Source organism: Amborella trichopoda, chromosome 11 (genome assembly GCF_054954075.1).
Source record: "Amborella trichopoda isolate Santa Cruz 75 chromosome 11, AtrichopodaSantaCruz75HAP2 v2.0, whole genome shotgun sequence".
Classification (NCBI taxonomy): domain Eukaryota; kingdom Viridiplantae; phylum Streptophyta; class Magnoliopsida; order Amborellales; family Amborellaceae; genus Amborella; species Amborella trichopoda.
In genome coordinates this window covers 11,291,635-11,316,055 of record NC_142346.1, presented here as the reverse complement: position 1 = coordinate 11,316,055, position 24,421 = coordinate 11,291,635, and the positions used below count along the sequence as shown (strand labels likewise).

Below are 24,421 nucleotides of genomic sequence, written 5' to 3'. Positions count from 1 at the left end.
CCACCAACACATTTGGAGGCATTTGTACGTCTCAAAAGCCATAGACCAGGCTCGTAACCGAGCAGCAGAATTGCCAACATACTTCTGCTGAAGCGCATCCCACATGGCCTTTGACGGGGTGAATCCCTCGAATTTACGAATGAGGTCATCAACCATAGCACTTAACAAAGTAAAACGAGTGCTACGATTAGCATTGTCCCATGCCTCATACTCACGGACAAGTTCTTCAACGACACCTTGTTCAGGTTTTTGCTTAATGGTAGTTAGGTGTTCAAGTGTACTTTGCTCATTTAAAAGGTATTGCATTTTCCTATGTTATATAGGAAAATTGCTCCCACTCAACTTTTCACCTTAAGTGAGATCCGCGATCACATTTTTAGAAGTCATTCTAAGTGAAAACAACAAAATTGCACCAATTAAAATTCTCAAAAAATGCACTCCTACAAAAACAATGCCCTTTAGTAGGGTCCACCATGCACGACTTAGCATATGACGCCTATCAAGATTAGTTAGTCATGATTCTCATGGTATAGGATGCCTTAACTTGCATAGCCCATGCATAAGGCCAACACGACTATGTGATCAGTACATAAGGTTACATAGTGCACATTCCTATGGTCTTAATATAACCATCATGTGTACTTTGCACATCATAGAACAATCATAGCCAAGCCTTCACAAATAAGGTGGGAACGATAATGTAGGCACAATCGAGAACCCAGTTCTACGATGGCTCTGATACCAATGTTGGAAAAAAAAAACACAGTCCAACGGCTGAAGCGGAAGCAAAATAAAACAATCGAAATCCGGGTATCATACCTGAGTGTTCGCACAACAATTTTGACGAACGAATGTGGAGATAAACGATCAACTCACGTAGGCATGTTCGACAGCTACAAGAGCTCCCGAAATCTGTTCCACACCGTAAATCCCAAGCGAGGTGGAAGCTCACAAACACTCTCACAAAATGCGATAGGAGCTGCCCTAGCTCGATTCTCACTCACAACTCGATCTCTCAGGGCTAGTTTTATCCTTAGAACTCGAATGGGAGAGGGATTTAACTCACTCTCTCTAACACTTTCTCTCTCACAATAAGAGCTCTCACACCTTTCTCGTGTATGAGTTGTAGTGTGTAAAGGCCTCCACCCCTCCCCCTTTTATAATGAGAGAAAGTACCCTCTCATTCATGTGGGAGTAACCTCCTCATGAATGGGCACCCTTATGGTCCATAATGCATGTCATTCATGAGAAGGTAACCCCCTCATGAAGAGGTGCAACCTCACCTCACCTCCCTTCATATAGTAACGTAAGTCAAACATGAAAGGGGTGTGGTCCACTTGGGTGTACCCTCACACTAGAGATGTACCCTCATGTCGACAATAGCTAATATTTTCGGCCCAACAAGGGTTTCATACATTTAGAGAGAACGAAGGAAAAGGCAAAGGAGATCACGGTTACGTCTTGCAGCTGAAGAAATCTAGACTTGCTGGTTTGATTAGGGTTTTTGATTAATCCATCATGGATATGGAGGGAGAATAATAAAACTACTAACTGAGATTCAGAAACACAGAAAAAATTATTGAAGAATTATCGAAGTACAAGGGTATCTCGATACTTGGAAAAGTAAGAAGACTTGTAGAGGAACTCACTGAGGTCCTTCTCTCAAACGAATTTCAGGAAATTTATGATCATGTCTTACTAACAAAAAATTTTGTTGTTCAAGAAGCTTTGGAACATCTTGCAAAATATCTAAGGTGGCCGCCAACAAAAGAAGTACGAGAAAGAAGTAATAGAAACTACCGATCGAGACAAGAGAATGATAAGAGAAAAAGGTGACAACTCCAATCCTATTGAACTTCCAACTGAAATTTCTAAAGAAATGAGCAAAAAGGCACAAAAAGAATTTCCTTGTAGAAATCTAGTGACATTTTCAAAATGAACTGTATTTTCAAGGAAAAAGAGTTATTTGGAGAGAAGGGCTTCCAGAGCTACATCTCCATCAAGGAGAAAATGAGGAATTATTAATGACGACAGGGTTAATTCTTAGCTTCTACACCAAAGATAGCAAAAAAGGAATCCCCAATATGCTCTCAAGTTTCCTTAAAAATTACCAAAGCCACTCTTTGTGACATGCAATAACGCATTGCCAAAAATTTATCAAGGAACGTTATGTCACGTATTCATTATTAACCATGGAGAAAGAAGAGTGTTCCGGTTTCCAAACTCTTGAGGCCTATTCTATAGAGAAAATAGTATTTCAAAAGCCAGGTAAAAGGTTTCTTCAATATCTATAAAATAGAAGAGCATTTTGACAATGACTGAAAATTTTCCATCAAGAGAGAATGCCAATTATTATACCTAAGGGATGGGTTAATTTAATCCCAAAATAATAGGATAATATGTTCGAAAGTTCAGTAGTATATCTTGATACTATTGAAATGGCTCAAGTGAAAGGAAATCTCGAAACTAGAAGACTTCTTAATTAAGAAATGAAAGGACGAAGAATAACTGAAGGAAGAGATGATGATGGAGAATATTTTTATGAAAGCCTAGATGATGTGGGATTGTCCAATCTTGACAATATGATGGAAGACTGAAAAGAAAGATTTTGTACGAAAAGATACGTCGGTGGAAAAAGAAAGATATTTTACTAAAAGCAATGTCGATGCAATGATGATATTGTACGAAGCCCACTTTATGTTTTCCTTCTACTCCAAGCAACAATCAAACTTGCTTTGCTTCCAAGCTAAATAACTGGTGTCGGTGGATGAGGTCTATGTAAAGGATGATAGAAATCAATTGAAGGCAGTGGAAGTCAAAGTGTGAATCTAAGAAAGTTTGGTAAAATAGTTCTGCATCTATAAGTCCTAGTCTGAGTTATCCATCTGTAAACAGAAAAATATGAGTTAGACCTATATGTGACTTACTTATGTACCAATAAGTTTTCGTGAGTAATGAAATACTTGTGAGCATTTCTATTATATGTTTCTTGCCTAAACCTTGTATAAGGCCTTTTTATTGAGTTTTTGTGGCCATTAACGGCCTTATGAGAGCTGGTATATAAACATTTTACATCGTAGAACATAAGCTTTGTAGGAGTGTGGTCCTTAATAGACCATATGAGGCAAATGCTATTTGCCAATACTCCAACTTGGCTTGACGTGCTAGGCAAGTCGAGTTGGAAAACCCATGTTACCTGGGCATGGAATTAAACCGATGACGGCTTCATGGGTCATCCCTTGATATGATCAGAGTTGCCTGGATGAGTGAGCCGAGATACTATGTGACCCTTATGTGTAATGGTTGGCCTTTAGAGACGAGGGCCAAAGCCTCATCACTGAACCATCACACGGCATGTACATATGATAGCCGTATTGGGAAAGCGAATGACCTTTCAGGGTGAAGCATGTATATGTGTGAGAGATTACCCCTATGCACCATGGAGTTGTGGTTGCATCAGGTCTATGTGACCTTGGTTCATCTCTAGGTTAGAACTTGTAGTCCATAAACAGGGATTGTGTCCCCTTACCTATTGGCTAACAATGGTGGCCCAATCATGAATTCCTGCAGTGGTTTGTGGGTCATGAGAACTGTAGGGTCAGTCTTAGAAAGCAAGTGTGAACTACAGTCCAGAGTAGAAGGTGGAGTGCTCCAGCGATTTTATAATTCCTAGACCTATACGGATCTGATTCCCATCAAAATTATTTAGTTTTAATTATTTTGATGATATATGATTTTTAGATTGATTATTTGAATTTTTGTGAATGTCTGGATATTATATTTTTTTTACCATTTTCCTTAAACTCAACAATGACCACACCTACTAGCAGTGCACCTACACTTGTTGACGATTAACCCAACCCTCCCATTAATAACCTCCATCACTTTCTTCCCCACAAACTCACAACTACCAATTACTTCCTTTGAAAATCTCAATTCATGCCCATTCTTCGATGGTATGATCTTCTTGACTACGTGGATAGCTCCCTCCATTTCCCTGCTGAAGTTCTTCCAGCTGAAAATAATGAGGAGCCCAAGATCAGCCATGCATTTCTCAATTGGAAGCGACAAGACCAGTTATTACTTAGCTGGATTATCTCGACCCTCATAGAGGGCGTCCATGCCCAAATCATGGGTCTTACCACCTCCCAAAGAGTATGGACTACACTAGAACGCTTGTTTTCGAATCACTCACGAGCATGTATAATGCAAGTGCGATTCCAATTGTAGACTACCAAGAAGGGATCCTTCAACATTGCTGATTATTTTCAATAAGCAAAAAACATAACTGATCATCTCGTTGCAGTAGGAAAGCCAGTGTTTGAGGATGACTTGATACCTCACATTCTTAGTGGACTCCCCCTGAGTATAATTCGTTTCAGATGTCTATAACTACAAAGTTTGATCCAATTAACCTCAATGATCTCTATGGTATGTTGCTAAGCCAAGATATTCAACTCTCCGACCAACATGGCATGTTGGACATTGGCTCTCCATCGGCCAATCTTGCAACCACACCAAACTACAACTCAAGAAGGGGGTGTGGCAGTCAGTTCGCAAATCATGGACACAGTGGCCGTCGTCGTGGTCGTGGTCAAGGCTATGGTCAGCAGCAAAACAATAACTCCCACTTTGGAAATCAACAAGGTAATCGTCCCCTAATATCTTGTGGGCCAAGTCAGACCTCCAATGTCGGCAATGCTTTAACCATGCATTTCAACCTGATTCGGGTGTAAACCTAAATGCTTTACACGTGGACCATTCTAGCATTCCAGCATCCAGACTCAGGAGCTTCTAACTACATTATTTCTAATCTCTCCAATCTTTCTCTCCACTCAAAATATATGGGGCCAGAATAGATAAAGATTGGCAATGGTACAAGTTTGAGCATAAAAAATATTGGTTCCTCAAAACTCATTAAAAACAATGCTACATTTGCTTTTCATAATATTCTACATATGCCTTCCATTTGCCACCATTTATTATCAGTTAATCAGTTTACGAAGGATAATGATGTTGTGCTTGAAATTCACCCTTCTCATTTTGTTGTAAAGGATCGATCAACGGGGCGAGGTCTATTACACAGGCCGACTAAGGATGGTTTATACCAACTGGAGGTAGCAAAGAAGAGGAATAATAAGAGTACAGGTTCAACATTCTTTGGAGAAAAATTGCCATAACGGAATGGCATAATCGATTCGCTATGTTTATGAAGCATGTCAGAAAGGGAAAAGTCATAAACCCCCTTTTTTGCACTCATCCACTATTTGTACTAAGCCATTGGGTTTAATATTTTCTGATGTATGGAGACTTGCACCAGTTGCATCTATAGAAGGCTACCGCTACTATGTTCATCTCTTGGATAGCTTTAGTCGATTTACATGGATATTTTCTCTTCTTTAAAAGTAAGATGCTTATGACACTTTTCTAAAATTTAAGGCTTTGGTTGAAAATTTATTTGAAAAACGTATCAAGTGTTTACAAACAGATTGAGGTGGAGAATATCGTCATCTATCTCCATATTTAGCTTCTTGTAGGATAGAGCATTATCTACTTGCCCACATACTCATGAGCAGAATAGTTCTGCTGAACGAAAACACATGCATATTGTCAAAACAGGCATGTCCTTACTTGTCCATGAATCAGTACCATTTAATTACTAGAATCATGCTTTTGAATGTACGGTTTTTCTAATAAATAGACTCCCTTCTCCCTTTATTGGAAATGAAACACCCATTGACAAGTTGTTTAAGATCCACCAGATTATTCATTTCTACAAGTGTTTGGTTGTGCATGCTACCCCAATCTACGAGTGTTTGGTTGTGCATGTGAGGGAGATGATGAGAGAAAGAGGGTTGAGAAAGATCCCTTACTGTAGTTGGATATAGTGTGTGTTTCATGATATATTGTGAGGTTGATCCAAAGAAGAGAGAGGAGGAAAAAAACATGTGGTGGCTTTGAATGTATAGTAGGATTGATTGTTGAGAGAGAGAGAGATCCTGTGGTGCAGCCGAATGTAAGTTATGGTTAACGAGAGAGAGAGAGAGAGATTTGCACTTCTATAGTGGCACAGAGTACGCCGGAAGCGCTTAGAGTAGTAAGTTTGGACTTGGATTTAGAAAGCGGGCCATATTTAAGATGGTACAGGCTTGCTAGTATCTGAGCTGTCCATTCAAACTTCATAAAATGGAGGGCCTATATTAAACTAAGGGACACTATCTCAGCAATTAGGTGAAGGTAAACTTGATCTGGACCACTCATCCTTTTTGTGAATGAAAAAGATCTTCTGTAAATGTTCAACCTCTTCGCCCCTTGATTAAGAGCACAATGGCCATAAATCAATTGTCTGAGGTTCGCAAACTTATTCAACAGAGAAGCCATGGAAGGCTTCTTGGGTAGCCCTTTTTTTTTTTTCCCCAACTGTTAATTGTAATTGTCCGATACCAATGAGAGATAATTAATTCTTAAGCTCTAGTTGCATCTTCCATTTCTTCATGATAAATTCAGTTTCTTTAATAAAAGAATTATGGATAACACACTTATTACTCACCCTTGTCATGGTCATTGTATTTCTGTTTGAATATAAACTTGGTTCTTTCATTTACTATAAAATACTTGGTTTTTATATGTACTATAAAAATTACAGATTAGATAATTTGTAAAAGCTAGTCCTCAAGTAAAATTGAACTATAGTGAACATGGACCTCTTACCATTATTTTAGTGTTGAGGATTGATGTCTTATATTCTGAGGAAATAGATCTGCCACAGTAGAGTCAAGAGACGACTCCGGATGGCCGTTAAAAGTCTAAAGGGTTTGTATCCGTATATGTGGTATTTAGGTAATTTGTACCATCTACCTGTGACTATATATATTGTTGCGATGATGGTTCTTTTAGGGTTAAGGAAAAACGGAGATTTCTTTGTAATATGGAAGCAGAGAGGGGCGTGAGGAAGAGAGCTTTTGTAACGCTATTCTCCATTGCCAGTAAAGAATCTCATCTCCCCGTGGACGTAGGTATGCTGCCAAACCACATATATCTTTGTATTGTGGTTGATTGTCTCTTTCTTTTGATGTTTATTTCTTCTTTTTTGCTTCGTGGATTGTTATTTCGTTTTTACATTCGGTATGGTTAACACCTCCTTAAGACAAACCATCTGATTCCGTATTAGCTTCCCATGATGGTGGTTGATCCTAATTTGATTGATTTCAGAGATATCTCGGATTTCGACTACTGTGGTAGCAAGCCTCCTTGGAGTTGAAGCCTCTCGAGTACACCATTTGGAACACATTTCAAAAGTCACCCTTAGTTTCCTTATCCCCTTTAAAGTTTCTATTCTAAGTGGGTCTTAATCCTTGTAGTATAGCTCTAGCTTAAGCCTAATTAGAAGTTGTTTTGCCAGGAGCCGAGTAAGTGTAAGTGAGATGAATGTAACCCCTTGAATCCCTTTTCCTCCTTTATACATTTAAGTTCCATTTAAAATTCAGTCTGTCAGTTCTTTCTATTGGTGGCCTCCCATCCCCTTTTCCTATGGACTCCATATCCTTGCCCTAATCTTTCTTTGAGTATTCATTTGCAACCTATTTAAACTTGATAACAGTTTCATTAGTGTTTTAAAAAGCAGATTAGGGTATTGGGTTGTTTATCTATTAATTGTATTATAAACAGTAGGTTTAACAAGCCAAAAGAAGAAAAACACAAGAGAGAAAATTACCATTATGTATGATACACTAAAACTAAAAGGGTGCGGTTTGTATAGAGCCAAGGCTCTAAACAATAAAGTTAGAGCATACCTTCAAATAGTGTTGAGAAATATGGTTTCACTACTAGAAAGTTTTGTGATAGCCTTGAATTATATTTCCATCTTTAGTTATAAATTTAAAAGCTTCAAAACTAATGTAGATTGAACAGATCTATGAAAACTTGAAAATATTGAAAATTGATGGTCTAAAAATGCGTTAGGAGATGCACCATTTCCAAAACTTGAAATCCATTTTTTTCTCATGTCCATGCATCTTGATGTCGAGATGATCAATTTGATGATTTTTGGCCATCAAAACAACCTCATCTAGTGAAAGTTTTGAGGTAGGCTCTAATTTGATTGTTTAGAGCTTAGGCTCTATATAAACTTTTTCCAAACTAAAGAAGGATATACTTTCTATGCAATCACCACCGTCCAACTAAGTTGGATTTTGGGGACCCTGTGCAGCCAAAATGAGAGAGAACATAAGAAGTGACAATATGGAGGGGAGGTGATTCTCTCCCTTTTGGCTTCAAGTTTCGACCCATTGGTCATGAGCTGCTCTCTTACTATATCAAGGGAAAGATCGACGCCTCTCGATCTCTTCGTCATCCCTGAGGTTAGCATATGCAAATATGAAATGTGGGATCTTCTATGTAAAAGACCTTTTCTTACTTTTCTTCTTCTTGTCGTTCTCTCCTCTCTATTTTACAAAGGTTAATACAAACTTACGAATAACGAGAAAAATTCAGACCAAAATTCTTGCTCTTCTTCTTCCTTTTCATTTTAGAATTAAAGTAAGCATTTTTTATTGGGAAATGTTTCTATGTGGTCCCAACAACATATAAGTTAATGTGTTTCTTAGCCTTTCGATTCGATCTTAATCGAACAGCTATGATTGTTCATAGCCTAATGTCATACCAAACACTGTTTTATTTTTCATTTTTTCTCTACAAAATATTTTTGGATGAAATTTTGGGCATCCCATCAAAAATTAGAGTAAACTTGGGAAAAATAAAAAATAAATATTTTCTGTAAAAATAAATGATCAAAATGCCCTTGAAATTTTTAGGGGTATTCTGATAATTATTCATCATCAAAAATATTTTATTATTCTTTGTAACATGTGCGTCCCTATCAGATCTATGTATACCCCAAATTTTATTTGAAAATGAGTCATAAAATAAAATTTAAAATAAAAAACTCTGAGCCATCCAATCAAGATCTGATGATTAAAAACCAATTTATGACATTGTGACTCAAGCAAGCTTAGTCACCTACTTAGATCTAATGGCTGAGACTAGAGACCAATATATTATATATGTGGAGCTCTTTTATTTATTTTGTTATTAGTATTATTTATTGATTTACTACGCACTTCATGGTTCACATAATATGGTAGCAAACCTGAAATTTTATACAAATTTCTCCCTTGCCTCTATGCTCCTTTTTACTCCTTTGTTTGTTTCTTTTTTCTTTCCTTTTTTCACCTTATTGTGAGGAAATGTGCTTTGTAGGAAAATTGGTATAAGGCTTTATATGGAAAAGATTCGATCACTTTTGGATCATTTAACAACTTTGAGAAGTAATAATAAATCAACTATATTTGTCAATACCATCTCACCCAAAGTTGGAAAGGATCCAAAACTACCTAAAGAAAAAGGATAGGCACCTTTACTGCTCAAAATTCTTCTTCTCATTTTCGAATTCTGAATTGGAATATCCACAGTTGTAAGCTCCAGTATCAACAAAACAAGGGTTACTGATTTTCTCCCATCATTATCCAATCATTTTGTTGGATGGTGATTTAGTCCATAGTTTGTAGTTGCATTGCACTATATAAACAATAGTATACTTTAATGGAAAATGGTTTCATAGGGCTGGAACCCTATCAAAATAAGTAAAGCCACACACTCTATGACTTATCAAAAAATGCAATTCAAGTGTTGAAAAACCTTTAAATCTATCATCTCAGCTTGAAAATTATGGTTGTGCAAAAAATTTAGGATTCTAAATTCTAAAAATAGTGTATATTCTAGACCATTCATTTTTCCTTAAAACTAAATGGTTACAGATCCGCAAGATCTATACTAGTTTTTGAATTTCAAATTTTATTGTCAGTGTTGAAAATTAATTTTAGAGCCATTGTAAAGATTTCCAATGCTGAAAGTGCTTTTCGAATGTGGATTTGAGGTGAGGCTTTATTTTCTTTTGAAAAAGCTTGGGCCCCATAGAAACTTCATCCTACTTTAATTCATGGACTCTAGACAGAGCTGGTCAGGGTGTTGGGTGCCACCATGTGACATTTATCAGTCCATTCTCATCGGGTCTTAATTGATAAGCTCTCGAATGCCTTACAACAAAAGACTTGTACAATCAAATTCTCAAGGGAGATTTACGTTATATATTATAGGGAAATTTATTGCATGCACTTTAAGGGATGAATTGTTTAACATTTACACATTCTGTTTTTGGGGGTGGCATTGGACCTGACCAGACCTGGGATCCAACAAGTGTGGTCCGGATCCAAAACCTGGATTCAAACACTATTTGGGTCTTCGAGTGTAGTCAGACCCGATCTGTACCAACCCATACCTATAAACCATTGAAGATGGAATACTTTACTTTATACCCTATTCGTTTGGGTGTATTAAGGATTATATACAATAAGAACTCGTAGTCATCTTTAGTTATTAAATGACAAATCAGATGGTTTGAGATCTAATGGTAGGTGATTGTGACCTTATTGCCAATAATATCGGTATATGATCGTAAAAAAAGGGCAAAAAAAAAAAGCTCATAGTCATAAGGTGGCAATAGATCCGACCAGATGCGGGACCCGACGGGTATAGGCAGGGGTCCAATTTTTGGACTCGACACGTCGGATTTGGGTCTGGGTCGTACCCGACCCGTTGCCACCTCTAGTTCTTTTGATGTAATTTCAAGTAGAATAGTTGAAAATCGGGTCTGAAACGTTAAATAGTTTATAACTTACGTCTATTTCGAGAAATTTTCTATATTTTGTTATAAAAATATAAATAAATACATAAAATTTCCCGAATAGTTATGAATTCCTATGTGATTATTTCTTGGTGATTCTCTCTTTAATTCGGTTCACATCTTGAACTCAATTTTGCACATATATAACTCAATTTATCTCCACTTTCCTTGCCCATTATTAATTCTACTAATGCCTTGTTTTTTTTTTCCCCATAATACAGGTGGATCCAATTTCTTAAAAGTCAATAAAAATTAGAAAACCCTAACAAATAAAATGAAAATACTTGAAAATAATTCCAAGGAGAGAAATATAAAACCTAGAAAGGAAGAAAATTAAGTTCTTTGATGTTAATAAAACAAATTTCTTACTTGATAGCTTCTTGTTTTCATCTTAACTACTAGGTTAATTTTTTTCGTCTGTATTTTACCGGGACCGTCTTCCAAAAAGACAGGTGTAATCGAACGGTGTGTTCGTATGGTGTACTTTTTCCTCGGGAGCGCTTATGCTATGCTCCTGCTATAGCAAACTGTCTACTTGCTACCCCCGGTGAAAACCTACAATATATTTTTGGATTTAAAATTTTGGGACTTACAAACAAATAACTAGAGGATTGTTTTCAAAAAATAAAATAAAATTAATACCTAGATTTGACTGTCCAAAATGGTTGGTTTAAATTTTTGTCTCTCTCTCTACCACTCTGCTCATATCTCTCTCTCTCTCTGGTTTCAAAACTAAGCAAACAATTTGAACCCTTGTAAAAATTTCTACAGCCACGCAAAAGGTGAGGTTTAAGATTGCCTCCTGACAATGTAGAAGTAAGGCGTACATCTAAAATTTGTTTACAGCGGATAACTTCATGATGGGTTGAAAATTTATTGTCATCTCTAGTTATAAAATTTAGTTGGATCGATAAATATTTGAAAATCTTGAAAAATAGACGGTCCAAATAACTTGCTGCAAGATATACTATGTTTTGTAATTTGAATTTTTTCTTTTTTTTCATGTCCATCAATTAGAGGTTTCTCCAAAATTGAAACGCTCTCTTCTATAGGATTTTTTAGGTGTACCTTTCTTCAATATTATATGGTTGCAACCTTATATAAATAATTTCCAAATGCAAATGCCCGGAATTTGACCAGAAACTTCCTTTTAAAAAGAAGTTTTTAGCCAATTTTGTGTTTGGCCATTTTTATTTTTTACTCTTTGAATTAGGCAGTGAGATAGACGGGGTTAATATGTACAAGGATTTTAAAGGCTATTGGGCCTGGGTTGAAATTGTCCCTGAGATGTATGCAAAACAGGGCCCATTTTCTGATCCGTGCGACCCTCCAGGCACAATTTCCAACTCAATTCCAATGAGGCTTAAGTATAACGGTTATGTTTCTTACAAATGAGCCAGTTTGAACACATATTTTTGCTGAAAAAAATTCACAAATTAGTTATTATAATATAGAAAAGTTTGGCCTTTTGTTCTGAACTTTGGTCCACCAAAACTAGCCCAACAGTTCCCCAGCCTTGGGTCTTTTGTAGTATACAATTTGGTCAGCATAATATTGGACAACAAGAGAAGGCAAACTTGTTTAAAATATATTCAGTGCTCATTCAATTGTGTACCATGTCCTTTGTGTCGTAAAATATGCTGTATTTTCAAGAAAATAACAAGCCAAACTAGTTAGATATGATAAAAGAAGAAGGAAAACTAGTTCGAAATGGCTAATTGCTTGCTCTCTTAATGTGTGCAGCCATGTCTCTTATTCAAATGGGTGATCCCGAATGGTTCTTCTTTTCACCTCATTCAAGGAAGTATCCAAATGGGTGTCGTTTTGGGCTACTGAGTCTGGTTATTGGATAATGCACGAATACTTTCTCAATGAGATGGAGCTTGAGGGATCCGAAGTACAAATTCACCCAGACCTTTCTTTTGAAAAATAAGAGAAACAAAAAAGAAGCAAATAAAGCCAGCTGATGTTCTAATGGATTTTGAGATGCCCAAAAATTCTTCTTATGTAAGGAGTTGATCCTAAGATGATTCTGATACTTCAATAAAGATACAGTCAACATGATTTTATTATTCTTTTGAAATTGCAATCGATAACAGTATTTTGCTCCCTGCATCCTAAGATGTGTGACCATTTAGGTTGCATAATTTGCATCAGACGATGTTATTTTTCATTTTTCAAGGGGTTAACTTGCATCAGACAATGTTATTTCTGACTGCATAGAAATCTGTGGTTTGACTTTAGAGTTTCTTTAACATGGTTTAGAAATTCTTTTTCTTTATCACAAATAACGTATATTTGAAATCTTATAGTTGAATTGAAGTGAGGTCTTTTAAGGGCATTGAACACTGGCTTCCTGCTCAATATCTATGAGCCAGAAAAAGAATTGAGATGAGAATGGAGAATGAGAACTTGTTGGCATATAGGGTTGTTTTGGATAAGTAAATGCTGTCATTGTAGAAAGCAGCTTTGGAGCTCTAATTTTGCTTGCTGCTAAGATTTTTCTCGTCCTCAAAAGACAAACTAGTAAACCAATAGAGGGACATGCTAGGGTTTACATGCTAAATTTCTTATTGAGTATTATCTTATTTTTCACTTTGTAACCTAATTTAGACTATAGGTAATTTCATATTTGCATCAGAGTTGTTCATTGATTCAGCTGGATGAGGCCTTTTTGTTCCCATTTGTGAGCATCTAATAACCTTTTCCTACGTTTCTGGCAAGGAATTTAGATATGCTGTACATAGTTCATATATAACTTGAATTTAAATACTAAATTTAAACAACTTTCTAGTTTTGGCAGACAACATGGAAGAACAATGTTTTATGCATAACACAATAGTGCCATGAAGTGTGAATTAGATCGGTTGCCTCAATGAAACTAACTATTGTTCAGCTCCGAGTTTGCTCAATTTATATACGTCGATGAGAACCACTATTTCAAATGCTAAATTCAACTGGATACTGCTTATATGTAGTTCATGAACTCTAAATTACTAAAAGAAGAAAACAAGCACAAAAGAAACGAGGGATGCACTACCAAAGTTCAATGAGTATCCCACATAAAGTAGAATAATACATAAATCATAAATGATACCAAGAGCACTGTCGGTGTGTGCTCGAATGACAGGCATTATAGTCATGATGGATGCCATTATTTCATCATTATGTTGAGGAAGTTTTTAGCCCAATTCTCTTTGCCCCATCTTGGAAATGTTTAACATCACATAGAAGGCTAGCAATCCATTCCAAATTTCCATCTTGAAACTCTTTGTTATCAGGGACTTGATTTTGCGGTTCTACTCCTCCCCTATTGTGCGTCTTTCTGTCCTTGATTATTACAGCTTGAGTTTGAGAATCAAAGGAAAGCCTAGGACATTGTGTCCGAAAACCACAAAGAGCACTCAGAAACATAGATCATTATCATTGTCAAAGCCTTTTCCCAATTAATTGGGGTCAGCTACACGAATCCTGGTCTGACACTCTGCTCTATTAAGGGCTATACTTTCAGTGAGGCCATAAGTCCCCATATCTTTTCTCACTCACAAACATAGATATGCTACCAAATTGAAGGTGACCATTGGCTCATCATCCAAAACTGCACTCTCCCTTACTTCACTTGGGGAACTCTTCAACAATTGTTTTAAAGTGAGGAAGCCACTTCAATAGTATCTCAACCCCATTTAAAGAGGTGGAGCCATGAAATTACTCCGATGATCCCTTGAAATGAAATCTATGAATGGTAGGGAGATGAAGAAGGCAACACTAAATAAGACATGAAAGAAGAATGAGAAGGGGAGATGCAACAAGAAGACAAGGCCCCTTTCTATGTGTCAATAAGAGGAATCATTCCAAGCACAAAACAGAAAGTCTTGAGGAAATAGTCAAAAAGGTGTTGAGAATATCGTTGAGGAAATTGGAATAAATAAAACATACTATAGACATAGGAGCCCAAAGAATTGAAGTGCTAGCTTAGGAAGTCCCCGATTATAACCTGTCATGATTCTGGTTTCTATCTCATGCTTCCATCACCACGCAAAATTTTGGCCTCAGAACTAATAATCCATTATTGAATCATTTATTCATGTAATTACTTGTTATAACCACGGTGATTGCAAACAGAAGTATGATATATCCAATTGATCCTGTAGACCCATAATCCTATGGAGTCATTACCATTCCATGTGGTGGACGGTGATGATCCAATTGTCCTCCTGTAGTCCTCTAAATTATATAGGATCCTTTCTCAGATGCAAGTTCAGCATTAAGTGATTAGTGATTTGCTATATGATTTATACAGGATTGTTTCGTCCTCTATTTCCTTTTTAAGAGGGGTATCTATGATAGATTGCAATTTGGTGAACCATAATCAAAGTTGCAGGGCCTTATATCCTGCCAATGCTCATCCTTCACCATAAGACAATACACAAATCAGCATCATGGCAAAGCAGTTGGAGAGAGAAATAGAAGAAGAGATGAAAGCGATAAAGAACAATGTATCTGACCAAACTGCCAACATCGGATTGTTTCTTGACAATCCCATGTAGTCATGCCTTGACTCCAAGGAAAGCCGTCTGCTTGTGCTGTCTAAACAAATGGATTACCTGATGGAAACTGCAGTGGTGCTAAAGTTCAATTATGAAGTGGATATGTATCTTGACTCTCTCTCTCTCTTATTTCATGCTTATTCCAGTTGTTCTCAAAGCAATCCATCATGGAAAGTGCCCTTCCTTCAATTGGACTAGACCTATCACAACATTGCATTCATATCCGATCAATTTCACTCAAGGAACAGCCAGCCATGACTATCAAGGAAGTAAAATAAACCGAGATGTTTCTGCACAACTCACATCACCATATAACGAGTTCGATAACAATTACTTCTTTGACATCATGGGTGAAAGCCTACTTGAATGCATTCTTTTCAGGGTACTGCATTTAGGAAAATTGGGTTACAAATACATGAACAGACTGGTGTTGTTAACAGGAGGCAGAGAGAAATTGAAGGAAATTGTAGGAGAAAGAACCTAAGTCTAAGTTTCTTTTACTGATTGCTGTGGTTTTGGTGGCAGAGTTGCTTTACTTCATTCTTTAGCTTATGAGGTCGTACAGGTTTGGAAGGTTCTTATCTACCATTTTGCTGTGAGAGTTAAATACCTGCGCACCCACACACACACAAAATTTTAGGTCTTGGCAAATCGCAATAGTTTTTGTGGCAGTATTTGCTTCTTTTACTCAGTAGATAATGGAGGTTTGTGTGGTCCTCATCTACTCTTGAGATGTCAAAAAATCATGGCTGATGCTAGCCGCCCAAAAGACAGATAGGCATGTAAACCAATGGTCTAGATTTGACATTTTGTTTTGCGTCGCAATTTAGACTATCAGGGCGTCAATGTAACCGCAAAGAGATTGTAGTGGACATTCACATTGTTGATAGCTGTCCAGAGTTTAAGTGGCTACTATATTGAAGTGAGTGTTATAAATGATATTAGCAGGTGTATATTGCTAGAACTTTGGAGGGATGCTCTAGAATCTAAAGGTTTTAAAATCAGCCGAACTAAGACAGAGTATATGGAATGCAAATTTAGTAATAATAAGAGTAGAGAGACGAGGAAGTAGTTAAGAATGACGGCTATGAAATACCAAAAAGTGCACACTTTCGATATATTGGGTCGATAATTTAAGAAAACAGAGAGATTTGGGAAGATGTCGCATATAGAATTAGAAGTGGATGGATAAAGTAGAGATGTGCAACAAGAATTTTATGTGATCGCTGCATACCAATGAAGCTCAAGGGCAAGTTCTATAAGATATGCTCTATGGGGCGGAATGTTGGGAGGGTAAAAAATAATATACCCATAGAATGAGTGTAGCAGAGATGAGGATGTTGAGATGGATGAGTGGCAAGACAAGAAGGGATAGAATTGGAAATGAATACATTCGAAAAAATTTAGGTGTTGCACTAATACATGATAAGATGAGAGAATAGACTTGGGTAGGCTAGCCATGTGTGGCGCATACCCAATACAACACCTGTTACGAGGTGTGAGTTAGTTCAAGTGGAAGGTTGGGTACCCCAAAAAGACATGGTTGGAAGTAGTGAGAAAAGATATGGGGACTTGTGACCTCACTGAGGTATGACCCTTAATAAAGCAGAATGACGAACCAAGATTCATATAGCCGACCCCATTTAGTTGGGAAAGACTTTGACGATGATGATGACATTGTTAGCCAATGTCTCATTCCTTTCAAAAAAAAAAAATGTCTCTTTCATTCCAATAAAAGAAGCAGAAATACAAATCTCTCTCTCTCTCTCTCTCTCTCTCCCGTTCTACTTCGAATGCTTTATGCATAACTTACACGCGAATTTCTCAATTCTCCTTCTTAGATCATTGAATTCCTCTTATGTAACTTTGTCACCACTACCACAAACTCAACATCCTCTAACAACTATCACGCACAAGCACTCTGAGAATGAGTATTGCTCTAATACCAACTAATGATGGCAAACCCTTGAGCTCCGATACCACACACGAAAAACAAAGCCAAATATCTAATGAATTGATTGAAAATTTAAAGAAGCTTATAAGCCAAGCTTCTAACTCTTTGGTTAAACTAGGTGTCACGAACCAAATACTATCCAAACTTTCAAACTAAAACCTTAAACCTCTATTTATAGACTAAACTCACCATAAAAACCTTAAAAACCCTAATTTTAATTGAAATAGAGCTCCTAATTATAGCATAATTTGTTATGATAAATTTATGCTCTAACAAAATAAATAATGCCTAATAACAATAACAAACCTAACCGAATAGCCCCTAAAATCTTCCAAATTATTAAAAAACTAAAAATAAACCCAAAACTCCAAAAATACAATCTTAAATTAAACAAAGAAAAATAAAAAATACTACTAAATTTGTCTTGCAGGTCTTATCGATAAAATTGCCATTTATCCGAGATCTAGGCATATCTAGCAATCCCCTTTACTTTATAATTCTTCTCATTTCTCCTCGAAGAAACTGATCCCACAAACAAAGGAATTGTACATTATGAATGACATGACATAAAAACAAACAAATTTTAAAATAAAACAAAACAAAAAAGGTGGACCTTTCACTTAAATTGGTTCTTTTGAACAAGGATAGATAGGAAATCTTTGACTCATAATGGATTGAATTTCAATATTTAAATTTTATTCAATCAAATTGAGTAGTATATCATACTATATTTTTTAATTTATTATTTTTATTTCAATTTCATCGAAGTTGAAGAATCTAAAGAATTTTCTCTGATAGCTTGAGAAGTTTTTTTGATCCAACCGGACCAGAAATTTATTTATTTTTTATCCCTTGAGCCTCGAAGGGCAGATCTTTCCTTGATGAAAATTTTTATTTTATAATAATTAGAATATTCTAATAAACAGCCTCGCATTGCAACCAATCCAATACCTCAAAACCAACTTACCTATCCTAGAAACGTTAGTATCAAGAAACTTAAACACCCGAAAACAACATTGGATAATAAAAAAAAGAAACAAAGAGAACGAAAATAGGAAAACCAAATTCTAGATATCTCTTGGTGACTGTTATAGTATATGTAGCAGTGTTGGTGTTCATGTTTTGTGCAGCAGCTGATGGAGGTTTGCAAAGTCCTTAAAAGTACTAGCTTCTAATGTGAGAAATTCCTCATTGATGTTCGCCATCTAATAGGGTGCTGAGCATGATAACCAATAGCCTAGACTGGATTTGTGATTTGGCATTGATATTTGGACAATCAGATTTAACCTGAATAGATTGTGTGGATGTCCACAACTCCACATGTAGAGAGCTATCTTGAGTTTTAGGGTGTGCTTGCAGGAAGCACTTTCTGGGGTCTCTGGGAGAGTTTGTTCCCAGACAACTTTCTACTAACGACCAAGAAAGAAGAAAGAAGGAATATTTTGCACTAGTCGCTATACTGCCAAGAGGTTTCACATGAAACCAACACTCGAGAGCAAAAATCTACCGAGGAAAAACTTTCTCAGAGAGTTTTTCCTGGGAAACAAACTGAACCCTTAGTCCAGCTGCATCAGTCTACTGTTTAATTTGGAAGAGAGTACCGCGAAGTACAGTAGCAGGCTTATATTGCTAAATCAACTTTTAGAAACAAATTCCCTACTTGTAAACTGAGAACAATTTTGCTTTTACATGATCTGAAAACATACTTTACAATTGATGGAAACAACCCAAATTTAGGCCTTGCAATTGACGATGTGGCTTGTTAGCTTCTATCAAATGATCCCAATTATCATAAGAGTCCCAAATTCTTCCACACTTTTTGCCCAAAATCAAAATAACTTGCTTGAGCATTATGAAAATGTCAATAATTTTTAGAAACTGATGAAAATGCCATTACATTAGAATGACCAAACCATCTGAAACCACATCGATCTCCTCCAACCACATAACCTATGCTCTCTCACCAAGGAGGTCCAAAAGACAAAATGTCCCTCGCCTAGTGAAAGCGCGAAGCCTGACTTTCCAAATAAGCCACTGCCACTGCAGCATGCAACGCTGCACCTATAGGAAGGGCATTTTCATCCAAGAAAAAGTGTGGAGAATGGAGGGAGTGATAGGACCCAACACTCACATTCCTTATACCCAACCAAAACATTGCACTAGGGATAATTTGTGAATAAAAGCCAAAGTCTTCAGCACCCATAACTGGTGGGCTCAAGTGAACATTGTGCTCACCAAGCAAGCTCTCCCCAACCCGCTTCACATGCATGTACATCCCGTCATCATTCAGTGTTTCAGGATAGGGTCTCCCAATCTTCTCCATGAAATCAATGGATGCACTGCACCTGTGCACCACAGATTGGGCCTCTATCACCTGTCATTGGAGAATTATCCATCATTTGTGCAGCTATGTACTCTATGAATGTAGGTATATGCATATGTACGTTTGTATGGATGTATATGTGAATGCATTTGCATAGGTACTTATGCATGTATTATGTACTCTTCATAAAGAATGATCCATTAGTACACATGCATGTATAGGAATCCAGTTTCAAGCTTGATTGGTCAAGGTGCTGCCAATTGTAACACAATGCTTGGAGTTTATATCCTACAACTTAACTACCCCAAAAAGAATGGCAACACAATGTCCTGAGTTTGAATTGTACCCAAAAAGGAAATGTGCACACATTCATATGCATGTAAGCATACTTGTATGTGAGCTTGCCTGTGTGCATCATGCATGAAAGTAAGAGTTTGTTTAAAAATACATGGAAGCAGATAGCTACATATATATGCAAACTATATGTGACTGAAAGAATATATTAAGGTGCATATATATTGCAAGTATCTATATTTGAAATATACATCGATATATGCGTGTTTGAGTGTGAGTGCATACACATACAGGTGTAATAGGAATCACCAAATATATTGCAGCTGAGCCTACAATTAACGGACTACTTCTCAAATGCATGTTATGTGTCTCCCATGGTGTGTGCATGTTAGAAATGCTATATGTATATATGTATGTATACTAAGATATTTAAGTGCGTAAATGTGCCAGTCTTCTGTATTTTGTGCTGGTTACCTCTTTGATCCTTCTTGCCAAATTAGAAAGTCCTTCAGATGTCATACTCCTGAGTGTCCCTCCAAATGTCACTTTGTCGGGGATGATCGCATGACCATGAGCAGCACTAATGAAGGTAACAGACACCACCTTCAATTGGAAAACCATATTAGTCAGTTGAAAAGCATAGTTCGACTGAGTGGCAGATTGCCTTCTCATATTGTAGCTTCACCTCTCAAAATTGCATTAAAAAACCACTGGTTTTCGACCATAAGATCAACCTTGTAGCAGAACATGGGAGTATATAGGAATAAAGATTTATATGTAAAACAAGATTCCTGTAGGATAAGGCACATCTATTACATGGAAGACTCTTCTTATCTTGGATAAAAAGACGTTCTTAGATAAATTTGTTTTTGAAGTTTAAAGAATAAAATAAATGAAAATTGCAATAAAAAATAATTGAAATTTTCAATAAAGAATTGGCTCAGGCAAAGGTAGTTAAGGTGGCAAGTGTCACAAGATGATGTCTAGAGTTCCATTTACACTGTATTCCAGGTTACCATTCAAAAAAAAAGAAAGGCAAAATTTCAACAGAAATTAAATAACAAAAAAGCTTTTATTGTCACTACACAGCTCCCTACCATAGTTGTTGGAGGGGAGAGCGGGCTCGGGAGCGGTATCAGTTTGGGGAATATTGAACCATTATAGGGTGGGAAGCGTCCTAGGGTTAGGATCGACATCTGTACATTCAACAAGTTAAGGAGCTAGATCATAGAATACCTGGGAGTGAGATCCCATGCTACTGAGATCGAAGTTTAGACTTGGAGGGATCAAAGTTACACTATACATAAAACGAGGTCAATTATTAGCATATGATAAAATTAGGATCGAGCCAATGCTCGCTCAATCCGTTATCGTACACCTTAGCTTAGTTTATTGAACACATTAACATTTGTATTCAGTGAAAAGATGTACACGTTATAATCTACTACGGTTGATAGGCCAAAATATCACCGGGGACTTAATGGAGCCCCATAGGGCCCGAGGATGTGTGGATTGAACTTGGAAGATCCTTTGGTTGTATTATTTCCAAATGGTCCAAAGAGTTGCAACCACAAAGGCCTTCCATAGCATGGTGCCTGATTTGGGCCACAAAAGGAATTGCATCTGTTGGAAAAGGTGGGGTACAGACTTAGGGGTCGCCCAGGTCCAATTGAACAGGTGTAGGACGTCGTCCCAGAATTGGCGAGCGATGTTGCAGTGGACAAAATGGTGCGAGTTGGTTTCCTCATCGTCCATGCACATGGAGCAACAATTGGGGATCATGCGTCTCCTTTGGAGTTGGTCAGCCGTTAGTGCTCTCTCCAACAAGGCGATCTAGATTTTGGGAGGAATAAAACTTAACCAAGCCTTAGCAATGATGGGATGACCTACAAGAGTCTAGTTTATGGTAAACGGAGGCCATTGAGAAGATTCCAAAAGGAGGAGTCAAAATGATTTTGTCCTCTCCTTGGGTGGAGGTAGTGGGGGTGAAGGATGGCTGGAAGTTCGAGGAAGCAATGGACCTTTCTATCGCGGAGGGGTCCGCGAAAGCTGGGTTCCATGAGCGAATATGGCCATTAGTTTCAAAAAGATTTGGGATCTCTGGTGATCCGAAAGAGGTTAGGGAAGTGGATGTTGGGGTTCTGTGGCAACCTAAAGGCCTTAAAAGGCCATGTACTGAAATTTTCATATATTGATATGATGGCTTCAGTAGGAGCGTGGTTTGGATGGACTGTGTGGCATTATTAATGTCGTAACTCACCAGAGTTTCAACGGGCTAGGCTCGGGTTAATGTCTAAAACCCTTAGCCCTAGGCATATGGCACAACCAATAAAAGTTTGTAGAGTCATGCCTTGATGAGGTCAGAGAGATGTCCAGGGTGGTTGGCCAGGGGACTAGATGTAACCCTTGTGTGCAGTGGTTGGCCGGAGAGGAGAAGGGTCAAAATCCTCAACATTGTCATCGCATGTAAATTAGATAGCCGTCCAATAAGTAACCCTTAGGAGCATGTCGTGCACATATGTGAAAGAGATATCTCCTTGTAATACTGTTGTGTTGGACGGTCCTATGAGAGAGTGTGTGCGCTAAATGGGACCTAGACTTATCCTCAGGGAGGAAGTTGCAATCCATGGGCTAGGACCGTGTTCCTTCATTTTTTGGATGGCTTTGATGGACTAATTATGAACCCCTGCGATAGGCTATGGGTCATGGTTCCATTGGGTCAGCTTGAGAAGATGATAGTGGGATGCAGTTTCTAGAAGGGATGGAGTGCCTTAGTATATTTATGTTATCCTTAACTCTTTAGATCCAATTCCCATAAAACTTCATTGTAATATTTTAATATGTCTTATTTGAATCTTAGAATATGAAATGAATTTTTAAAACCCTCTAGATATTTTATTTTTAGCTAATTCTCTTTTATGCAGCTCAAATTGAACTTTCTCGATTTAATTCATTCAAAGGGAAAATAAAAATACTTATTGTGCTCTAAAAATCATTTTATTAATTTCTAAAATTACTAGAGGGTGTGGGGCCCGTAAAGGGTGGCATGCCCTAGGCCATAGTAACCCTAAGTTATGAAGACAGGCCCTATCCCATGCTATCTCATGCTCTCATATCTTGAGTAGGGTTTTTCCTAGGCTTCCCTTATTGTGAGACAAGGTTAAAAGGCCTCAATCCCGTATGGCATAGGTGGAGGAGACCTGTGTGGGATGTTCGTATGGGCTATATCGCTTTAAAGCCAAGAGTCTTTCGCTCAGTGGAAGTAAGAGAGAGATTCAATCTAGGTACTTGGCGCACTGGGGCCCAGATTCATATAACTCGAGTACTTGACGCACTGGGGCCCAGATTCAATCTAGATGATCATAGAGGATCTTTTAGCATTATGTCATGACCACATTATTATGTGGGGTGACTCATAGTCACCAATATTTGAATAGTTTTATTTTTGAGATTTTTAAAGTATTTCTTAAAAAGGAACTTGTATTTCCAAAACCAAAATTCAAAGTTGTTTTGAAAACCAACATTCTTAGTTTGAGTGGGAGCATAGTCGATAAGTTAGATGGGAAAACCATCCTCAAAAGGAGAACCTTGGTTTTAATTTTTGAAAATGTATTTCTCAAATCAATTTTACTTATAAGAAGCTTTAGAAGAGGCATCATATGAGAATTATTTATGGAAAAACCAAATGGAGTGTTTGGTCTCTTATTTGAAATTTATCTTTTATGAACCTAGGAGCCATATTATTTCGCTGCATTATAAATATTCTTGTTTCGATTTTTTGCAAATTGAAAAACTTGAGTCACATGAAGAGATGCCAACTTTGAGAATTGCTAGGCATCTATATGTTGGACTTTTGGTTTTTCAATAGTTAATTGCATAAGATTAACACATAGAATTCTCTCTTGTCCATATATTTCATGCCATGGAGATCATATGCATTCACTTTCACATGAGTGATCCATTGGATAGCCTCTACCGGTTTCTTACTTGAAAATCTTTTATTTAGCATGTGAGACCTTACGTAGGGTTGCATATTTGTATATGGACTATAATATGACCAAGTGATGTTAGGACACCTCATTATGTGGGCTAGGACACCTCATTTTGATGCAATTGAGTATTTACCAAAAGGATGGTTCATGAGATTAAAATATAAGACAAATCCATTAAACATTGTTAAGCCCCACATTGTATGAGATATTGTCCTAAATGTTTCAAACCTAAAATGTGCTTGGTTACTTTGTTGCCTGTAAGTAAACCTCTTTGACCTTGAGGTTTGAATTGTTAAAATTGGCCCATGAAAGTCCTTTAAATGGACAAGGTACCGATCCATGACTAAGAAAGATTTGAGAACAATGCAGAAGTAACAAAATATGATGAGAATTTAATGAGCATTTGTATGAGTACAAACAAGTGTTGCTTGAGATTTGAACTAGTGAGTATTTGAATACATGAATGAATATTGAGAGAGCATAAAAGAAGATAGATATGAGCACATATGTATTGAAAATAGAGATTTCTTTACGAATAGTGTCTAAAAACTTTTATATGAGGCATTAGTA

General features: G+C 37.1%; 1 protein-coding gene across 2 annotated transcripts in view; it reads right to left on the bottom strand.

The window, feature by feature from the left end:
• Positions 1–19,058: 19,058 nt before the first annotated feature.
• LOC18444512 (IAA-amino acid hydrolase ILR1-like 7) overlaps positions 19,059–24,421 on the bottom strand; it is a 29,180-nt gene continuing 23,817 nt past the window's right edge. For both annotated transcript variants that reach the window (XM_006854679.4, XM_088852524.1), the window contains exons 4-5: positions 20,334–20,462; positions 19,059–19,616 (exon numbers count right to left, since the gene is read on the bottom strand). In XM_006854679.4, coding sequence (XP_006854741.2) covers positions 19,239–19,616; positions 20,334–20,462 — 507 coding nt within the window. In that variant the 3' untranslated portion in view covers positions 19,059–19,238. The remainder of the gene's footprint in view (positions 19,617–20,333; positions 20,463–24,421) is intronic.